This window comes from Rhodnius prolixus, unplaced genomic scaffold (genome assembly GCF_049639745.1).
Source record: "Rhodnius prolixus isolate KJV_2025 unplaced genomic scaffold, Rpr scaffold_11, whole genome shotgun sequence".
NCBI lineage: Eukaryota > Metazoa > Arthropoda > Insecta > Hemiptera > Reduviidae > Rhodnius > Rhodnius prolixus.
This window is the reverse complement of record NW_027411625.1, coordinates 18,335,799-18,359,370: the sequence shown is the minus strand read 5'-3', so window position 1 is coordinate 18,359,370 and position 23,572 is coordinate 18,335,799. Positions and strand designations below refer to the sequence as shown.

The window sequence follows — 23,572 nt, the reverse complement described above, 5'->3', positions numbered from 1 at the left end:
ACGTTGCCATCGCCCTCATCGAACAGTGCAGATCATTTCGAAACGAAGACTGGTGGGGAAGATCCTAGACCTTAAAAGATGAGGGGGAAGATTTACCGATTATACTATGAAGCGGATATTAAAATAACCCTTTTGACTGCAGTACCGTGAGGAATCAGTCCCGCCCCGTTTTCCAATAAAAATAACAAAAAAATCCGAAGTTTATAGGCCATCTTGATAGTTGTACTAAAAGAAAAATGAGTGAGCGTTATCCTCAGTTTTTTAAACACCCTGATTTAATGGCGGACTATCATAATAAGGATGTTAGTAAACAATTCTTTGTTAACAATTTAAAAGACATTCGCCTCCATCCTCCCAGAGTAAGAGAAAGTGAGAACAATAGGAAGCGGTAGTTTGTTTAAAAATTGAAAGAGTAACGACATTGAATAAAACAATGAAACAATTATATAATAAAATCCGGACTAAATATGGAAATTTTGTTATTTAAAAAAAAACAGCAATAAACAAAACAGGGAGCAGAAAATTGGCCATGCGAAACGATAACATAATATTTTAAAACTGACGCGTACACGGAGATGGCTTTGGGGAAATCCACGGACACGCGGCTGAGTCATCAACCAAGCAGCAGGCAATCGACTGTTACAACAACATGGAGGTTTTACTTAATTTGCACGTATTTATAACGAGCTTTCCCAACTCTAGATCCGTTTTGGACGTTCTTTTGTTAGATTGTTCTTATATATAAAATTAAGAGCTTCGTTTCATCCAAGTTTTTATTTGTTTTCTTTCAACTCAACGCACTTTCCCTTTAAAAAAAATAAATAAATTGAGTTTTAGCTGAATCAAAAGAACAAATCTATAATTGCGGCAACGAAGATGATTGTGATATCAATCATTTGCTTTCCTCCTACAGCAAGTGCTGTAAAACACGATGTTTGTAACGTACGATTTCCTTGTAATGAAATCTGAAGTGCTAGTTTCTAGCTACATTGGAACCAGTAGCACTGAGTTGCGTACATACTTTAGTTAGCGTGCTCTGGGCCGGCTGGGACAAAGCTAAGCGCTGTTACCCTTATGTATTTAGTAAATCTAAAACAGAAAAGAAAAAACAAAAAATCAAACTACTCATAAAATAAAATCTGGTGTGAACACTCAACGACTTTCCATTATAATGATAAAGTACTTATTTCTTACACATTTGTTCAAAATATGAAAACCTACTTGTTTTTGTGTTAGCACTACGGTTTGTAAAACCGTACATTGCATTGTATTAACACTTTAGAGGAAAGCAAACTCCAAGGAACGTTCTAAGAAGAATTTTCCTCGAAAAGTTACACATGTATAGAGGTGGATGACAAAACGAAAACTGTCGGAGCCAATTTCTAGAAAAAAATTGATCCTCAGCAAACTGAAAATTTTTTCACAATCTATAATGCCTATCAATATCGACCGATATATACCAATTATCGATTATCAAAGCCATTGCTAGACAGCTTTATTTAAAAAGTGAGACTTGTGAGTTTTTTTTGGAATTTTCCCATCTATCAGGATGCCCCTACAGGAGTCGCTTGGTGTACGTCCGAAATATTAGCTAAATATCCTTATTTGTGACTTACACCGGCTAATGTCCACATTACTATGCACAGTCACTATGCACTGATAGTGAGTGTTGAATAAAATCATTTTTGTTACATTTTTGAATTATACTTTATTATTAAGGTATTATGATAAGGTAAACTTTATGATAAGGCCAAAATAGGAGAAATCTTAAATAACAGCCCATGTAAATGAACTATTGAACTTAAAACGAACCGTACATTCTAAACTAACCTAATTGAGGAAAATGTTGCACGCCAGCAAACCTTGCATAATACTGACAAACAACAGTGTTCCAGAGTATAACAAATAAATAGATGCCAAGTGGCTACAATCGCGGCAGAGCGAAGAATTTGGCGATAGACGGCTTCTCGTTTCGACCTTCACCTAAGCAAAGTGGACATATCGGTGATGGTCCGAATGTGTAAGATTATACCAAAATATTCGGTCTTTCACGGTAACATATACACTACGGGATGCAAAAATAAGAATCTTCATGTGGAAGTACCACATTGTCGGGAAGATGTTTCAGTTTCTTGATATTTTCTCGAAAATGGCCTCGACCTTTTTTTAAACAGTTTGAAATATTTTCTAAGAAAAATTCATTTAAGCCTTAAAATAACCCTTTAAACAGTGACGCTTCTTCTGTGTCCACCCAATAAAGTTCCTTGAAACATTCTGAACTTTTCTCCTTTAAAAGATAGAAGATGGCATATTTAACTATGTAATGGCAGCGAGTGGTCAAAAGGATGTGTCAGGATACGAACAAAACCCATGGGCTGGTGCTTCAGGCTCTTTGCCTAGCAAATGTGTGGTCAATCTACCCAGACTGGCCGAAACTTAAGAGATGCGTAAAATAACATATGCATTCAGTACAGTCAATGGTCCAAATTGGGCCCAAACTTTCATTAAAAAAATGACGGGATCGATATATTGTCTTGCAATAGATAAATAACAATAAATTATCAGTAATTAAAACTGTCCGGCAGGACAGTTGTATAAGGGTTGATCGTCAAAAACTGCACGAATAAGCGTAACATCGAAAAACACCCAACTTTATAACTGTAATTTTATTGAAACAACATAGATCTCCTTAACAAAAACTTACAGTTTAAAATGTTAAGTATAAGGGTTGATTAAACGCCAAAAGGTACACAAATCAGCGAGTACCCAACATTTCATTAATCCTTCATTAATATTTAAGTAATTCTACTGCATTAATTTTCATTAATAAGTTATTTTTTAGAATTTATTAGATGTCACAGACCCCTATGCTGGCCACTTCATTCATAATATTTTTTGTTATAATTATGATAAATCACATATACGTACATGCATGTTAAAGTAGAAAAAGACAAAGATAGGCTACTGTCTTAAATTCGTCTTACCGAAATATTCGTGAGTACAAATAACAGACAGTTATAACAAGTACATTATTCAACAATATTTACTCACTTCTCAATTGTAATTTTAATTTAGTCCCCCTAATTTTACTTATAGTAAAATACTGGAATAATTAGCTGTCCTAAAAATATGCATATCTTATTTATTTTATATTACATATATTAAAACTGTCCGGTAGGACAGTTGTATAAGGATTGATCGTCAAAAAGTGCACGAAAAAGCGTAACGTTAAAAAACACCCAACTTTGACAATTTTTTTCTCTTTTTCTATAAAAGATAAAATTCCCAAATTTTCTTTAAAATATAGGGCAAACCCTCCTTTATAACTGTAATTTTTTTGCAACCCCCCAGACCTAATAGATTTTGAGAAAAAAGTTGCCGAAAATGAGCAAAAACGGCATTTTCAGAAATTGTTGTTGTTGTTCTTCTTCTTCTTCTTGTTGTTGTTGTTACCTTTTTTGTAAACTACGTAGCGCCTAAACGCGAGAACCGATTTTCATGAATGAGGTGACATTCAATTCGGAATTTTATGTAGATGTGCCTTTTGGGGGTCTCGACGCTGTACACCGAATTAGAGAGGAGTTAGCCCCCTTAATGTAAGGCCCCCTTCAAAATTATTATTACTAATTACTCTGTAAATCATAGCCCGATTTTGATAAAATTTGGTAGGATGATAGAGTTAGGGCTCCCCTACGTAACATTAAAGCGGCGATCTGCTCTTACACTAGTTAAGGGGAAGTATAGCAATCGTTTCAAATTATCGACAAGTGAACTGATTTTCATGAATGAAGTGTCATTCGAATCGAAATTTTGTACAGATTTGCACTTTAAAAGTCTCGTCGCTACGCCTCATATGGAGGGGAGTTTGCCCCACCCAAGTAAGGCCGTTTCTAAAACTATTATTACCAATATTTCTATAACGCTTTGTCCGATTTTGATAAAATTTAGCACGAAGAAGTGATTAAAGCTCCTCTACATGGCTGTGAAGTGCCATCATGCTCTTACACCTACTAAGAGGAAGTACTGAAATCGTTAAAATTATCATTGGGTGAACCTATTTACATTAATGAATTGTCGTTCGATTCAAAATCTTTGCCTCTTTGCCTTTTAGGGAGAAGTACTGTAATCGCCCGTTTATTTTTCTTACTCCTCTTAAAAGGAAGGTCTGAAATCGCAGTTTAAATTTGCTTTTTACGTACAAATACCTTCCTATTTTATATAAAAAGGCTTTCTCAAAAAAATTGTTATTGAGGATGGTTTGGGGACCGCAACTATAATCATTCTTTAAAAAGATCTCTCCAGTGGTAGTTACGGTTCCTACTTAACACCTTATCAGGTTATAATGTTAGAATTGCTTATTCCAAATTTAAAAAAAACAGTAAAGCAGATATGTAACTTAGCAAAATAGACAAAAATGAAAATCTATCCAAAAGGTACAAAAATCTCCTTAACAAAAACTTACAGTTTAAAAAGTTAAGTATAAGGGTTGATTAAACGCCAAAAGGTACACAAATCAGCAAGTACCCAACATTTCATTCAAGCTTAGTTGATATAATTTAAGTAATTTTGCTGCATTAACTTTTCCTTCACATTTTTTAGAATTTATTAGATGTCACAGAACCTTATGCTGGCCATTTTCATCTACAAAAAATTTGTTGAAGTAGCACTGTAGATTGACTGTAATATCTATTAATCTATAATAATCAAACTATTAATTACAGGTTAAAAAGAAAACGTTATAAAAAATAAAAAAAATTACGAGGCTACAAAATTTAAAAACTTTTTTAAAAAAATGCTTACACCAACATACATCAATGATTTCCATTATTTTATTTTTAATAAAAATCGTCTGTTTAAGTTCATTCTTCGATTAAAGTAATTGTTACTTTATGTAGTAGTCAAACGTTTATAATAATAGGTAATAATTATCTGGCTTTATAGAAAATAATATAGTTTTCTTCAATCACACTCTCAATGTAGCTGTTCTTCTCACAATGTTATAATATGTTATGTAATATAAAATAAATAAGTATTGCATACTTTTAGGACAGATAATTATTCCAGTATTTTACTGTAAGTAAAATTAAATTACAATTGAGAAATGAATAATTGTTGAATAATCTACTTGTTATTAACTGTGTGTTATTTGTGCTCACGAATATTTCGGTTAGACGAATTCAAGTCTGAAATATTGTTTTAAATCCTCCGTGATTCAAATTTAAACAGTAGCCGACTCTAACTTTGTCTTTTTCTACTTTAACATGCATGTATAAGATGTGACAACTTCAGAATAAAGGGCATATTAAAGATAAATCAGAAGAATAATAATTATTTGGAATAGAGTTAAAATAAAGTACCTATTTAAAAACGAAGATATAATATACATTTTATCATAATTATAACCAAATAATATTATGAACGAACTGGCCAGCATAAGGGTCTGTGACATCTAATAAATTCTAAAAAATGTGAAGGAAAAGTTAATGCAGCAAAATTACTTAAATTATATCAACTAAGCTTGAATGAAATGTTGGGTACTTGCTGATTTGTGTACCTTTTGGCGTTTAATCAACCCTTATACTTAACTTTTTAAACTGTAAGTTTTTGTTAAGGAGTACAACATTGTGGGATGAATACCTAGATGGAGAATGTAATTGAAGAAAACTATATTATTTGCGATAAAGCCAGATAATTATTACCTATTATTATAAACGTTTGACTACTTCATAAAATAACAATTACTTTAATCAAAGAATGAACTTAAACCGACGATTTTTATTTAAAAATAAAAATAAATAAATAAAATAAACAAAATCATTGATGTATGTTGGTGTGTTTTTTTTTTAAAAAAAGGTTTTGAATTTTTTAGCCTCATAATTTTTTTATATTTTTCATAATGTTTTTCTTTTTAACTTGTAATTAAAACTGTCCGGTAGGACAGTTGTATAAGGGTTGACCATCAAAAACTGCACGAAAAAGTGTAACGTTGAAAAACACCCAACTTTGACAATTTTTTTCTATTTTTCTATATAAGATAAAATTCCCAAATTTTCTTTAAATCTTACTCCAAATTCTCCTTTATAACTATAATTTTTTTGCAACCACCCAGATCTAATAGGTTTCGAGAAAAAAGTTGCCGAAAATGAGCAAAAACGGCTTTTTCAAAAAATGTTCTTGTTCTTGTTCTTCTTCTTCTTGTTCTTGTTCTTGTTGTTACCTTTCTTGTAAACAACGTAGCGCCAAAACGCGTGAACCGATTTTCATGAATGAGGTGTCATTCGATTCGGAACTTTATGTAGATGTGCCTTTTGGGGGTCTCGGCCCTGTACATCGAATGGGAGAGGAGTTAGCCCCCTTTATGTAAGGCCCCCTCCAAAATTATTATTACTAATTACTCTGTAAATCTTGGCCCTATTTTGATAAAATTTGGTAGGATGATAGGGTTAGGGCTCCCCTACCTAACAATAAAGCGACGATCTGCTCTTACGCGTTATAGAAATATTGGTAATAATAGTTTATAAAGGGCCTTATTTGGGTGGGGCAATCTCCCCTCCTTATGAGGCATAGCGTCGAGACTTTTAAAGGGTAAATCTGTACAAAATGTCGATTCAAATGACACTTCATTTATGAAAATCGGTTCACATGTCGATAATTTGAAACGATTGCTATACTTCCCCTTAATAAGTGTAAGAGCAGATCGTCGCTTTATTGTTACGTAGGGGAGCCATAACCCTATCATCCTACCAAATTTTATCAAAATCGGGCTAAGATTTACAGAGTAATTAGTAATAATCATTTTGGAGGGGGCCTTACATAAAGGGGGCTAACTCCTCTCCCATTCGATGTACAGCATCGAGACCCCCAAAAGGCACATCTACATAAAAGTCCGAATCGAATGACACCTCATTCATGAAAATCGGTTCACGTGTTTAGGCGCTACGTTGTTTACAAAAAAGGTAACAACAAGAACAACAACATCAACAACAACAAGAACAAGAACAAGACCAATTTTTGAAAATGCCGTTTTTCCTCATTTTCAGCAACTTATTTCTCGAAATCTATTAGATCTATGTTGTTGCAAAAAATTACAGTCATAAAGGAGGATTTGCCCTATATTATAAAGAAAATTTGGGAATTTTATCTTTTATTTATTTTCATCTACAAAATATTTGTTCAAGTAGCACACCATTTAACTTAGATTGACTGTAATATCTATTTATCTATAATAATCAAACTATTGATTACAGGTGAAAAAGAAAACGTTATAAAAATAAAAAAATATGAGGCTTAAAAATTCAAAAAAAATTTTAAAAAATGCTTACACCAACATACATCAATGATTTTATTTATTTATTTTTATTTTTAAATAAAAATCGTCGGTTTAAGTTCATTCTTCGATTAAAGTAATTGTTATTTTATGTAGTAGTCAATCTGGCTTTATCGTAAATAATATAGTTGTCTTCAATTACATTCTCCATCTAGGTGTTCTTCCCACAATGTTGTGTATATGTAATATAAAGTAAATAAGATATGCATATTTTTAGGACAGCTAATTATTCCAGTATTTTACTATAAGTAAAATTAGGGGAACTAAATTAAATTACAATTGAGAAATGAATAAATAATTTTGAATAATCTACTTGTTATTAACTGTGTGTAATTGTGCTCACAAATATTTCGGTAAGACGAATTCAAGACTGAAATATTGTTTTAAATCCTCCGTGATTCAAATTTAAACAGTAGCCGACTCTAAATTTGTCTTTTTCTAATTTAACATGCATGTATATGTGACAACTTCAGAATAAAGGGCACATTAAAGAGAAATCAGAAGAATAATTTGGAATAGAGTTAAAATAAAGTACCTATTTATACGAAGATATAATATACATTTTATCACAATTATAACTATAATGAATGAACTGGCCAGCATAAGGGTATGTGACATCTAATAAATTCTTAAAAAATATTAATGAAAATTAATGCGGTAAAATTACTTAAATAATAATATCAATGAAGTATTAATGAAATGTTGGGTACTTGCTGATTTGTGTACCTTTTGGCGTTTAATCAACCCTTATACTTAACTTTTTAAACTGTAAGTTTTTGTTAAGGAGATTTTTGTACCTTTTGGATAGATTTTTTTTTTTGTCTATTAGCAAAGTTACGCCTGCTTTACAGATTTTTTTAAAATTTGGAATAAGCTATTCTATCATTATAACCTGATAAGGTGTTAAATCGGAACCGTAATTACCACTGGAGAGATCTTTTTAAAGAATGGTTATAGTTGCGGTCCCCAAACCATCCTCAATAACCATTTTTTTGAGAAAGAGTTTTGAATAAAATAGGAAGGTATTTGTACGTAAATAGCAAAATTAAACTGCGATTTCAGTACTTCCTTTTAAGAGGAGCAAGAAAAATAAACTGCGATTGCAGTACTTCTCCCTAAAAAGGCAAAGATTTTGAATCGAACGACAATTCATTGATGTAAATCGGTTCACTCATTGATAATTTTAACGATTGCAGTACTTCCTCTTAGTAGGTGTAAGAGCATGATGGCACTCCACAGCCACGTAGAGGAGCTTTAATCACTTCTTCGTGCTAAATTTTATCAAAATCGGACTAAGCTTTGTAGAAATATTGGTAATAATAGTTTTAGAAAGGGCCTTATTTGGGTGGGGCGAACTCCCCTCCTTATGAGGCATAGCGTCGAGACTTTTAAAGTAGAAATCTGTACAAAAATTCGATTCGAATGACACTTCATTCATGAAAATCGGTTCACGTGTCGATAATTTGAAACGATTGTTATACTTCCCCTTTTGGGGGCCTTACATAAAGGGGGCTAACTCCTCTCCCATTCGATGTACAGCATCGAGACCCCCAAAAGCCACATCTACATAAAAGTCCGAATCGAATGACACCTCATTCATGAAAATCGGTTCACGCGTTTAGGCGCTACGTTGTTTACAAAAAAGGTAACAAGAACAAGAAGAAGAAGAAGAAGAAGAAGAAGAAGAAGATGAAGAAGAAGAAGAAGAAGAAGAACAAGAACAAGAACATTTTTTGAAAAAGCCGTTTTTGCTCATTTTCGGCAACTTTTTTCTCGAAACCTATAAGATCTGGGTTGTTGCAAAAAAATTACAGTTATAAAGGAGGATTTGCCCTACATTTTAAGAAAAATTTGGGAATTTTATCTTTTATAGAAAAAGAGAAAAAAATTGTCAAAGTTGGGTGTTTTTCAACGTTACGCTTTTTCCTGCAGTTTTTGATGATCAACCCTTATACAACTGTCCTACCGGACAGTTTTAATAAAATTTGGCAGGGTGAAAGGATTAGGGCTCCCCAACGTAATATTAAAACGACGTTCTGCTCTTACACTTAATAATAATAATAATAATAATAAAGCCATTTATTTGGTTTCAGAATAGTACATTTTTATATATATATAATACATGTTATTAATAAATCAAATAAAATAATAACTTTTCAAAAAGAAAGAATAATATAATATTGAGTAATTCTTGAAACCAGGCCCACTACTGAGCATAGGCCTCTCCCATTAAACTCCACAATCCTTGATCTTTCGCCTTCCTAGTCCATGATGGTCCAGCATGTTTTAAGATGTCATCCGCCCATCTCTTCTTTTGTCTGCCGGCCCTTCTTTTCCTGAATTCCAGAGACCAGTTAGAATTCGATTTGTCCAACGACCATCTTTCACTCTCATCAGCTTTCCTGCCCATTTCCACTTTGCCATCTTCACCTTTCTTATAATATCCATCAAACCAGTTTGCTCTCTCATAAATGTGCTCTTGACTTTATCCTTCCGACTAACTCCTAGCATACTCCTCTCCATAGCTCTTTGAGTAGTCTGAAGCCTATTTAGATTTAGTTTTGTGCAAGACCATGTTTCGGCACCATACAGAAGGCAGGGCATTATGCATCGTTCTAAAACTTGACTTCTTTGTTTTATATTAATATTTCTATTTTTTACTAAGTATTTCAATGACCAGTATTTTTTCCAGGCAAGCGTAATTCGTCTTTCTACTTCTTTGCTGGTCCTGTCATCAAAACTAATTAGTTGCCCCAAATAAACTGTTTCTTTAACCCATTTTAGTTTGACATTGTCTAGAGAAATATCTTTAGTTTTATTATTGGGATTTGTAAATAAAACAGTTTTGTCAAGGTTAATAACTAGTCCTGCCTCTCTGCTAGCTACCTCTAGTTCTATCAGCATTTTTCCTAAATCTTCGCACGTATTGGCAAACAATACTAAATCATCAGCGAATCTGAGGTGACTGAGTTTCCTTCCTTCTACAGTGAAGCCATAATCTTTCCAGTTTAAACATCTAAACAGTTCTTCAAGAGCACAGTTAAACAGAACAGGTGACAGTGGGTCTCCTTGTTTAACTCCCCTTTCAATGCTAAAATAAGGTCCTTTCCTGTCTGTCACTATTCTTGCTTTGCTGTCCCTGTATACTGATTTAATAATGTTTATATATTTATTGCATATATTTTGAGATTTTAATGCATGGAACATAAACGAATGCTTCAGGGAGTCGAAAGCTTTCTTATAGTCGACAAAAGCCATGTCAATATACACAATATCTGAAAGCTTCCATTGATTGGGAATATTTCCTGTTTTCAATATAAGATTGAACAATTTGTTCCATAGTTCTTTCACCGGCAAGTAAGATGTGGGGGAGCCCCATAACCAGTAACGTCATCTAGGATCTGTATCGAACATAAGATCGATGGATAAACTAGGGCAGGGTTACACTAAAACCGTGTGCATTAAAACTGTCCGGTAGGACAGTTGTATAAGGATTGATCGTCAAAAAGTGCACGAAAAAGCGTAACGTTAAAAAACACCCAACTTTGACAATTTTTTTCTCTTTTTCTATAAAAGATAAAATTCCCAAATTTTCTTTAAAATATAGGGCAAACCCTCCTTTATAACTGTAATTTTTTTGCAACCCCCCAGACCTAATAGATTTTGAGAAAAAAGTTGCCGAAAATGAGCAAAAACGGCATTTTCAGAAATTGTTGTTGTTGTTGTTGTTCTTCTTCTTCTTCTTCTTCTTGTTGTTGTTACCTTTTTTGTAAACTACGTAGCGCCTAAACGCGAGAACCGATTTTCATGAATGAGGTGACATTCGATTCGGAATTTTATGTAGATGTGCCTTTTGGGGGTCTCGACGCTGTACACCGAATTAGAGAGGAGTTAGCCCCCTTTATGTAAGGCCCCCTTCAAAATTATTATTACTAATTACTCTGTAAATCTTAGCCCGATTTTAATAAAATTTGGTAGGATGATAGAGTTAGGGCTCCCCTACGTAACATTAAAGCGGCGATCTGCTCTTACACTAGTTAAGGGGAAGTATAGCAATCGTTTCAAATTATCGACAAGTGAACTGATTTTCATGAATGAAGTGTCATTCGAATCGAAATTTTGTACAGATTTGCACTTTAAAAGTCTCGTCGCTACGCCTCATATGGAGGGGAGTTTGCCCCACCCAAGTAAGGCCGTTTCTAAAACTATTATTACCAATATTTCTATAACGCTTTGTCCGATTTTGATAAAATTTAGCACGAAGAAGTGATTAAAGCTCCTCTACATGGCTGTGAAGTGCCATCATGCTCTTACACCTACTAAGAGGAAGTACTGAAATCGTTAAAATTATCAATGCGTGAACCTATTTACATTAATGAATTGTCGTTCGATTCAAAATCTTTGCCTCTTTGCCTTTTAGGGAGAAGTACTGTAATCGCCCGTTTATTTTTCTTACTCCTCTTAAAAGGAAGGTCTGAAATCGCAGTTTAAATTTGCTTTTTACGTACAAATACCTTCCTATTTTATATAAAAAGGCTTTCTCAAAAAAATTGTTATTGAGGATGGTTTGGGGACCGCAACTATAATCATTCTTTAAAAAGATCTCTCCAGTGGTAGTTACGGTTCCTACTTAACAAATCTCCTTAACAAAAACTTACAGTTTAAAAAGTTAAGTATAAGGGTTGATTAAACGCCAAAAGGTACACAAATCAGCAAGTACCCAACATTTCATTCAAGCTTAGTTGATATAATTTAAGTAATTTTGCTGCATTAACTTTTCCTTCACATTTTTTAGAATTTATTAGATGTCACAGAACCTTATGCTGGCCATTTTCATCTACAAAAAATTTGTTCAAGTAGCACTGTAGATTGACTGTAATATCTATTAATCTATAATAATCAAACTATTAATTACAGGTTAAAAAGAAAACGTTATAAAAAATAAAAAAAATTACGAGGCTACAAAATTTAAAAACTTTTTTAAAAAAATGCTTACACCAACATACATCAATGATTTCGATTATTTTATTTTTAATAAAAATCGTCTGTTTAAGTTCATTCTTCGATTAAAGTAATTGTTACTTTATGTAGTAGTCAAACGTTTATAATAATAGGTAATAATTATCTGGCTTTATAGAAAATAATATAGTTTTCTTCAATCACACTCTCAATGTAGCTGTTCTTCTCACAATGTTATATATATGTTATGTAATATAAAATAAATAAGTATTGCATACTTTTAGGACAGATAATTATTCCAGTATTTTACTGTAAGTAAAATTAAATTACAATTGAGAAATGAATAATTGTTGAATAATATACTTGTTATTAACTGTGTGTTATTTGTGCTCACGAATATTTCGGTTAGACGAATTCAAGTCTGAAATATTGTTTTAAATCCTCCGTGATTCAAATTTAAACAGTAGCCGACTCTAACTTTGTCTTTTTCTACTTTAACATGCATGTATAAGATGTGACAACTTCAGAATAAAGGGCATATTAAAGATAAATCAGAAGAATAATAATTATTTGGAATAGAGTTAAAATAAAGTACCTATTTAAAAACGAAGATATAATATACATTTTATCATAAGTATAACCAAATAATATTATGAACGAACTGGCCAGCATAAGGGTCTGTGACATCTAATAAATTCTAAAAAATGTGAAGGAAAAGTTAATGCAGCAAAATTACTTAAATTATATCAACTAAGCTTGAATGAAATGTTGGGTACTTGCTGATTTGTGTACCTTTTGGCGTTTAATCAACCCTTATACTTAACTTTTTAAACTGTAAGTTTTTGTTAATATATATATGTATGTACTCTTTCTTTGCGAGCGTAGTTAAGTACGCGCCCTTACTTATATTCTCTGTAGATCAGTGTTTTAATTAAATCGTATTGTGTTTCTTTTTGTGTTGGTAAATCACCTACATTCTCCCACATTGGTGACCCCGACGTGATACTGTGGTAACAAAAACATTAGGGATTATAAGAATCATTTCTTTGTAGTATTTGTGTTGTTGCAAATTGGTGTTAATTTTTTTTTCTTTTTCTAGTTTTATATGTATTCTAAATAATTTTGTTTTTAAGAACTTTTCGTTGTTTGTTTACCTTTGATATGTGTACTATTGCCATGTTAATACTATATTAGTTATTGTTCCGAATGATTGGTTTTGGTTTTTATTAGACAGTTGAATTACTTTATATTCTCAAGCCATTTTTTTTTTTTTTTTTTTTATAACTATTTATTAGTGTAAGTTAACGATTTTATTCTTTCTAATTATTAGCTATGGGTTCTAAAGATAAAAGTGTCTCCACCGAAATAGGGCTAACAGTATCTCCAGACATAGGAGCAGTTTCAGCTACTAACAGAATTCCGCCATTCTGGAAGAGCGACCCGGAATTGTGGTTTGGGCAGGTAGAATCCGTGTTCTTAAAGGCAAATATAACCGACAGTGAAACTAAATTCCATACAATTGTGCCAATTTTAGAGTTCGATGTACTCAAGCAGGTTGCCGACCTCGTCAAGTCGAGGCCTGCCAGCAACCCCTATGAAGCTTTAAAGGAAAGACTAATAGACACCTTTGCAGAGTCGGAAAACAAGAGAATAACTCAATTGCTCGAAGGTAAACAGCTGGGAGATGAGAAGCCTTCCCACTTGTTACGCCAGATGCAGTTATTAGCGGGGGATACGGTAGCAAAAGATATGGTGAAAATGTTGTGGATCCGATCATTGCCTTCAAACATGCAAGCGATTTTGCAAGCAACAGGACAAACTGAACCGCTCGCATTGGCGGACGTAGCTGATAAAATTCACGAAGTGGCAGTCCCAGCGGATATCTGTACTGTCCATAAACCAAGCCCAACAGAGGATTTGATTCACGAAGTGCAGCGCCTTACCCAGGAAGTGGCTGAACTGAAATTACAAGTAAAACATAACGAAATGAGAGGAAAAAGAGAGAGATCTCGGGCCAGGTCCCGCGGTAGATCCGGGCAACGAGGGCCGCAGCAGTCATCCTGGTTGTGCTTTTACCATTATAGGTTTGGGGACAAGGCACAAAAATGTGAGAAACCCTGTAACTAGCAAAATAAGGAAGGACAAGGAGAAGACCCGGGAAACTAGAAGAGGTGCTGGGTGTGGCGGAACCCAGTACCGCACAAACGCAACCCCGCCTGTTCATTAAAGATAGGCGCTCTGGAATGACTTACTTAATAGATACGGGTGCAGCAATGTCAGTAATCCCTCCATCGATAGCGGGTAGACGGACGCCGCAGAAATTTCCGTTGTACGCCGCCAACGGCACCGTGATACACACTTATGGCGAGAAACAGATGAGGCTGGATTTAGGACTGTGCAAGGCATTCACATGGACATTTATTGTAGCGGCGGTTCCCAAGCCTATAATTGACGCAGATTTAATGTTCCATTACGGACTCTTGGTGGACCTTAAAGGTCGTCAAATTATCGACCAGCAGACGGGACTGACATCGAAAGGATATGTCGTAAGGGTAATATCACCCAGTATATCAGCGATTCCAGAAGGCCAGCCATTTGCGAACATTCTTAAGGATTTTCCTGAGATAACTCGCCCCTCACCCATCATAGAGCATCAGGCACCAGTTAAACACTGCATTCTACACCATATAGAAACTTCAGGGCCTCCGGTGGTCGCTAAGGCAAGGCGGTTAGCGCCGGAAAGGTATCGCGCAGCCAAAGAAGAGTTTAGAAGGTTGATGGAGGAAGGAATTTGTAGGCCCTCGAAGAGCCCATGGGCCAGTCCTCTTCACGTGGTTGTAAAAAAGGATGGGTCGCTTAGGACTTGTGGAGACTACCGACGCCTAAACGCCCAAACTCTACCTGATAGGTATGGGGTACCGAATATACTGGATTTCAACGTACACTTACACGATAAAAAAATCTTTTCAAAGATCGATTTAATTAGAGCGTACTATCAAATTCCAGTTGCAGCCGAGGATATCCCCAAGACGGCGCTGATTACCCCGTTTGGGCTCTACGAATTTACTCGTATGTGTTTTGGCCTTCGCAATGCCGCGCAGACATTCCAGCGTTTTATGGATGCAATTTTTAGAGACCTGGACTACTGTTTTGTCTACCTCGACGACATCCTAGTGGCATCAGAGAACGTACAACAACACGAACAACACTTAAGAGAGGTTTTTCACAGATTAAAGGAACACGGTATTGTCATAAACCCGAACAAGTGCTTATTCGGGAAGGATGAAATAGAATTTTTAGGATATAAGGTAACACCTTGCGGCATTAAACCGCTCGAAACTAGAGTCCAAGCTATAGCGCAATATCCACTGCCAAATACCGTGTCTGAGCTAAGACGTTTTTTGGGCATGGTTAATTTTTATAGACCTTGCCTTAGAAAGGCGGCCGAGACCCAGCGCCCTTTAAATAGGTACCTTAAAAACAGTAAGAAAAACGATAAGAGAGTCATCGAATGGACCGATGAAACACGAACCGCTTTTGAACGTTGCATCAACGACCTCCAAGAGGCCACATACCTTGGGCACCCCGCAATAGACGCATACGTCACACTGGCTTGCGATGCCTCCGACACCTCCGTTGGAGCGGTTTTACAACAGCGAGAGGGCGACGTTTGGGTACCTTTGGGGTTCTACTCCAAAACGTTAAACCCAGCGCAAGTCAAATATAGCACCTATGATAGAGAATTACTGGCCATAATGCTAGCGATCAAACATTTCAGACAAACTTTAGAAGGCAGAAATTTTGCTTTCTTAACTGATCACAAGCCCCTGATCTACGCTTTCCGACAGAAAAAATCGCCAGATTCGCCTATGCGCACTAGGTGGCTTAATTTCATAAGCGAATTTACCACCGATTTGCGGCACGTAGAGGGAGAAACAAATCGAGTTGCAGACGCCTTATCACGGATCGAAGACGTATCCCTAGAGCCGGACTGGGCGAACTTATCACACGCACAGGGAAATGACCCCAAACTCCATTCACTTCGTAACCAGTCAAACCTCTCTTGGAACCATCTCATTATTCCGGGGTGTGAAGAGCACATTTGGTGCGAAATGACCACTGGCAATTGCCGTCCATATTTACCTGCTGCGTTTAGGAGATCCACGTTTGACAGAATGCACTCATTCAGCCACCCCGGACCAAGAGCAAGCCGCAAGTTGATCGGGAGCAAATATTTCTGGCCCCGGATGAACTCTGATATTGGCAAATGGGCTAAGAGTTGCTTATCCTGCCAAAAGGCAAAGATAACGAGACACACCGTGGCACCCCTGGGAAGTTTCCCTGCTTGTAAGAGGTTCGAATATGTGCACATCGATTTCATCGGCCCACTACCTCCATCGAAAGGTTTTTTGTACTGTGTCACTATGATAGATCGCTTTACTCGATGGCCAGAAGTAGTGCCTGTACAGGATATATGCGCGGAAACTGTAGCAACTGTTTTTTTTCAGTCCTGGGTGTCCAGGTTCGGAACACCCCGCATAATAACATCCGACCAAGGAAGGCAATTTGAGTCGGCGCTATTCCGTAGTCTTATGAATATTCTGGGGACAAATCGCATAAGAACTACGGCGTATCACCCCCAAGCCAACGGCTGCGTCGAGCGAATGCTGAAAAGCGCTCTTATTGCGCATACAAATCCAGCAAGTTGGGCAGATGCACTTCCATCAGTACTGCTGGGATTACGGGTTGCAGTTAGAAAAGACACAAATGCCAGCGTGGCAGACGCAGTGTATGGTCAGGCCTTGAGGATACCAGGAGAGTTTCTCACCCCGGCAACCGGATCCGAAAATATTAATCACATACAGCAGTTGAGGGCGTTTGTGAGTCAACTCCGGCCGCCAGCAGAGCCGACATCGCAAAGAACTTTCATACACCCCCAACTCTCTACTTGTACACATGTATTCCTCAGGGACACGACCCCAAAGAAATCCTTACAACCAACTTATAGAGGGCCATATCAAGTCCTGTCTAGGGGTAGTAAGACGTTCAATATTGATTTGGACGGAAAGGAGACTACTGTGTCAATCGACCGTCTCAAGCCTGCTTTTATACTGGCTGACCCAGGTGATTCGACACCCACTCCAACGCCACCAGCGAAGACATCCGTACCCTCACAACAAACACCAAACTACACCACGACCCGTTCCGGCAGAGTGGTCAAGCCCTCCGTTCGATTCCTAGATGCCGTTACTGGGGGGGAGTGATGTGGGGGAGCCCCATAACCAGTAACGTCATCTAGGATCTGTATCGAACATAAGATCGATGGATAACCTAGGGCAGGGTTACACTAAAACCGTGTGCAGATATATATGTATGTACTTTTTCTTTGCGAGCGTAGTTAAGTACGCGCCCTTACTTATATTCTCTGTAGATCAGTGTTTTAATTAAATCGTATTGTGTTTCTTTTTGTGTTGGTAAATCACCTACATTCTCCCACAAAGACATTTTTAGCATTTCATTTATGATAAAATCACTGCCGGGGGTCTTATTTTTTTTCAGACTGTTGAATATTACTTCTATTTCTGAATTGGTGAACTCTGGAACAGTTAAATCTGAGGATTCTTTGAAGAATTCTAAAAGTAACGGTTGATCTGAATCTTGGTACAGTTCTCTAAAATAATTAGATGCAACGTTTACTATTTCTCTTCTTTCCTTTTGTAAATGTCCTTTTCTATCAGCTAGCCCTATCGTCCAATTACTTTTATTACCAAGTTGTTTCCTCAGATTCCTTATAGAGTTGGAGTTTGAGATGGCATCTTCTATAAGTTTATCGTTAAAAGTTTTTAAATCCTTTTTAATATGGAACCTTACTAATTTGCAAATAGTGTTAAATTCAATTTTTTGTCTTGCAATTTTTCTTGTTTTTTGTTTTTCAAGTTCTCTTTTATTAATCAAGTCTTTGGTTTTTTCTGATAGTTTTCTGTTTTCCTGTTGCTTTTTATTTTTATTACAGAAGGTTTTTTTAATTATATTTTCAATTTTATTGTATTGGTCTTGTACTCTTACACTTATTAAGGGGAAATTTTGCAATCATTTAAAATTATTGTTTCGTGAACCTGTTTTCTACAATGAAGTGTTATTAGATTCAAAAATTGTTGTAGATTTGCATTTTTTATAGGTTTCGACGCTAAGTATCTTTAGTAGATAAGTTTGCCCCATGCCGGTCAGGTCATCTCTAAAACTATTGTTACTAATCTTTCTGCAACGCTTAATTCGATTTTGCTAAAATTTAGCACGAAGAAGTGGTAAAAGCTTCACTTCGTGACTCTAAAGTGCCATCATGCTCTTACACGTACTAAGAGGAAGTTCTGCAATCGTTCAAATTATCGCTGTACGAACTGATTTTAATGAATGAATTGTCTTTAATTTGAAATTTTAGATACGGTAGATATGAGTTTTTTTGAGTCTCGATAGTATATCGTGGGGAGGGGAGGGGAGTTTGCCCCACGTAAATAAAGCCCCTTTTTAAACGGTTATTAATAATAACTCTGGAATCTTCGCCCGTCCTTGATCAAATTAGTCAAGAAGAATTTAGAATGCGTGACATTTAAGTGTCATCCTGCTCTTACACTTACTAAAGGGAAGTATTTGCAATCATGCAGTATTCGCAGTTTAAATTCTCTTTGTCCGTGATTGCAAATCATTTTTCTTTCCCCTCATTAGAATTTATTGTGATCACAGCATGTTTTCTCTTACATCCCTTAAGGGGAAGTAGTGTTATCAAAATTTATCTTTTTGGAAGGTACTGGTAATGCAATTTTCTTTCTATTATCCCTCTCAATGGGATGTAATTATTCATCACTTAATTCCACCATATTTCTCTACTCTCCGTCTTCTTCCCACCAACTTGTTGCCATTCCCCCATAACTTGTGTCTGTTTTTTTCATCCTAGATCTTCCAACTAGTTATTTCCGATACCCGTATATTTAAAAAATCATTGGATGTATAAATTTGTTCCAACCAATCTATCCAAAAGGTACAAAAATCTCCTTAACAAAAACTTACAGTTTTAAAAGTTAAGTATGAGGGTTGATTAAACGCCAAAAGGTACACAAATCAGCATGTACCCAATATTTCATTCATACTTCTAGAATCATAATTTTTAGGATGTTGACATCTAATACATGATGTTGACCCTTATGCTGGCCATTTTCATGCATAAAATATTTTTTCAGTAATGAGTAGCACCCTTTAATTTAAATTGTATAGGAGAGTAATCTATTCATGCAAAGGTTTAACCAAAAAAGGTTAATGAAAAATATAATTGTTTTGACGTTAAAATTTAAAATGCAAATACAAAGTACATACCGACTTTATTTTGTTTTTGTTTTTGACATCTGCTTTAAGTGGAAGTTAAGCGCAGCAGAAGGAAGTAAAAATCGTCGGTTTAAGTTCATTGTTCAATTAAACTGATTGGTACTTTACTTTATGCAGTCGTTAATCATGAATAATAATATGTAATTAATCTAGTTTGTTAATATTATACGTTAATGTAGTTTTCTTCATTTACATTGTTAATCTAAGTGTTCATATAATTTTGGTCACCCTGTATATGTTATACTCGTACATATACAGGGTGACCAAAATTATATGCTCCACCCACTTTTTTTTTAACGGCGGGAAATTTCGAAAAAATAAAAAACACGTATTTAATCATTTTTAGTCTAGTTTATTTTCAGTGATTGACCCATTTTTTTAAACCCCTGTATCTCGAGATAAAGCATCCAACTTTTGTTTTTCAAATAGAACGTTATATTTTTTGTTGCATATTTTGTAGTATTTGAGCTCCTAAAAACAACAAAAAAAAATTTTTGAAATCGGTTAGGTTTTTCAAAAGTTATGGTAATTTTAAATATGAAAAACAAATTTCAGTTTACTGTCAAAATTACGTTATTTTTTTTAAAGAATCTGTTCAAACTTGGCACAACCAACGGATAGGCAAGCCAAAACTCTGGACTCCCACGCTTTGCTTGTAGCAGCACTTATGGTAGCGAAGTCAAGATCTAGGCAGGCTAAAGTAATTCGACGTTTCTGATCATCGACTGAAGCCACGGGATTAAGGATACTTTACACTTTATTTTTTTAGGTATCCCCACAAAATATAGTCCATTTGGGTCAAGTCCGGAGATCGAGGTGGCCATTGGATGGGACAATGAGTCCTTACGCACTTTTAATGGAAATTTCTGCCCAGCTAACCTCGAACCACTCTTGCCGGGCAAACATCTTGTTGAAAATACATATCTATCCGACGTTGTAGATGAACATCTTCAAGCGGAACTGGCAAAATGTTTCTGAAAAAAAGTTGGATACCTTTCACCAGTTAAGTTCTCTCTGTAGAAGTATGGGCCGATTAGTTGATTTCCTATAACTCCACCTAAACGTTTGTATAAAAAGCAACCTGAACGTCGAATACTTCTAGCCTGCCTAGATCTTGACTTCGCCACGATAAGTGCTGCTACAAGCAAAGCGTGGGAGTCCAGAGTTTTGGCTTGCCTATCCGTTGGTTGTGCTCAGTTTGAATAGATTCTTTAAAAAAAATAACGTAATTTTGACAGTAAACTGAAATTTGTTTTTCATATTTTAAATACCCATAACTTTTGAAAAACCTAACCGATTACAAAAAAATTTTTTGTTGTTTTTAGGAGATCAAATACTACAAATATATGCAACAAAAAATATAACGTTCCATTTGAAAAACAAAAGTTGGATGCTGTATCTCGAGATACAAGGGTTTAAAAAAATGGGCCAATCACTGAAAATAAACTAGACTAAAAATGATTAAATAAGTGTTTTTTATTTTTTCGAAATTTCCCGCCGTTAAAAAAAAAAGTGGGTGGAGCATATAACTCTGGTCACCCTGCATGTAATATAAAATAGATATGCATCTTTTTAGTTGGCTCTAAAACTTTTTTACAAGTACTCAATTAAAGGGCTACATTAAATTAAAGTTTGAAAATGAATGAATTATAATTACAAGTATTATGTTAGTTATTTGTTATTAACTTATTAATTACTATGTAATTTGTGCTCACGGTAGACGAATTCAAGACTGGAATTTCGTTTTAACTCCGTAATTCAAATTGCAACAGTAAAAGACCAACTCTAATAATAATAATAATAATAATAAATTGTTTATTGGTATTTCAAAATACACACATAAAAGTAATTTTCTCATTTTTAACATTAAAGCATGGACTTCTCGTCCGTCTGCTTGAGTTGCACCTTTTAATTACTATTCCCTCCCGACCAATAACCAAAATTTAAAATAAAACAAAATAAACAAAGAGATACTACTTTTCTTTTATAAAATTGAAACTTAATACAGAATTAATAATTATAATTTTCTATTAGAAACTGCCTATATCTACCAGCGGACGTACAGAATTTATTTAAATTAGCCAAAAGACCAACTCTAACTTTCCCTTTTTCTTTTTAATATGCGAGTGAATTTGATGAATATTCAGAATAAAGACAAATCACACGAATAATCTGGAATAGAGTTAAAATGAAATGCTTTTTTAATGCTAACTATGGTGTTGAGATACATCTTTTATTATTCTAACAGAAAAATATTTACAGGTGATAAAAGGCCAGCCAGCATAAGGATTTTTGACATGTAATACATTCTAAAAAATATGATACTAGAAGTATTAATGAAATGTTGGGTACTAGCTTTAATCTTATACTTAACTTTTAAAAATTTTAAACTATTTATTGAACGTCCAGTGATGATTAACATTATTTTTTTTTTTTTTTTTTGGCGCATCAACAGCTGAGGTTATTAGCGCCCGGAGCTTTTTCCAATGCACTGCCGGCCTCCGGACAGTGTTCTCTCGTTACAGACAACACTGTCCATCACCGGACAGTGAGCTGTAAGAAGCTCCTAGGAAGAGAAAATCTAAGGGTCAGCTGCTGGATTCGAACCCGGGACCTCCGCGTGGGAGTCCAGTATGCTAATCTCATAGCTAATCCCTTCCCTGATCAACAATATTAAAATTATTAATGTGATGGATGGGCTTGATGTTCACTACACAACTTCTCAAATCTCGGAATAAAATTGGATATAAAATTCGAGAATTGTAAATTCCAAGAAAATTGCCGAATTGTTTCGAGAATAGAATATTTCGCGGCGCCCTTATGACGGCACCGCGGCGCCCCGGGGAGCCGCGGCGCACACTTTGGGAACCACTGCTGTAAGGGATTCAATTTCGAATTGTGGGTAACTCCAAAATGTTAAGCTGGCTGCGAATAGCACAAACCTGATTTAAGAGTTATTTAGGAAAAGTGAGTTTTTTAGCTTTTCCATCAAAGTGATGAATGTAATGAAAAAGGCCTAATCACTTTTATGATGTTGATAGGAATTAAACATATAAAAAAGTATAAATTTGAAGAAGATCGGTTGATCGGATGTGAAAAGATTTAAATATTTTTGTTTTATTTTTTTTATGCGATTCTCTTGAAAATGTATTCAGTCATTTTCTTTAATCTCTGGATGTACATGAAATATAAATACTTTTATTTGAAATGTGTAAAAATAATATTTGAAATACAAACGGGGCTCATCTTAATTAAAAAAAAAAATTAACAAAATGTGTCATGTGTTAAAAACGATAACAGCATACTTGAAAGTATACATTCCAAGTTTTAAAGAAATTTAAATACGTAATCTGAGTAAAAGAAAGTCGTGTGAGTATTTCACAGGTAGAATTTTGCAACAATTTAACCTCTCGTTTGCTGGTGTAAGGTTCCAACTCCGCGAAAATTGGTTTCATCCGCAAAATCACTACCGAATTCTCCCGAATTAAATTTGGAATTGGTCCAACCAGCTTTATTTACTTTCTCGCATTCTAGATATATGTGCGGTATATATATACGAGATAAATATTATATAACACAATACATTCTAGATCTGTTATTACTCTTCGACAAAATATATTCTTTAAAAGTTACACTAAAAATTTATAAACAGAATTGGTGAATCTCTTTTTCCACTGACTGTAATTATTACACTTTTAGGATGTACGTGGGGTGCAAAATACAACGATCAATGTTGCCCTATAGTGAGTGCCTCTCGTGGTGACAAGAGTCTTACAGCATGCCCCTCCAGATATTCGAGAAATCTCTAAATCTGAGAGGCTGCTAGAGAGTTTGCATTCTTCTTCTTTATTTTCAACTATCCTAATCTTCCTTAAATATTGGCAGTCCGTTTACTCAAGTTTCCTTTAC

The 23,572-nt window shown here is 35.1% G+C and overlaps 2 protein-coding genes across 2 annotated transcripts in view; both read left to right on the top strand.

The window, feature by feature from the left end:
* The window catches only part of mav (TGF-beta domain-containing family member maverick), a 135,479-nt gene that overhangs the window by 67,919 nt on the left and 43,988 nt on the right, over positions 1 to 23,572 (top strand). The window lies entirely within an intron of this gene.
* LOC141459283 (uncharacterized) lies at positions 13,343 to 14,947 on the top strand. Its single transcript, XM_074138174.1, has one exon. The coding sequence runs from the start codon at positions 13,619 to 13,621 to the stop codon at positions 14,411 to 14,413; it is 795 nt and encodes a 264-aa protein (XP_073994275.1). The 5' UTR covers positions 13,343 to 13,618; the 3' UTR covers positions 14,414 to 14,947.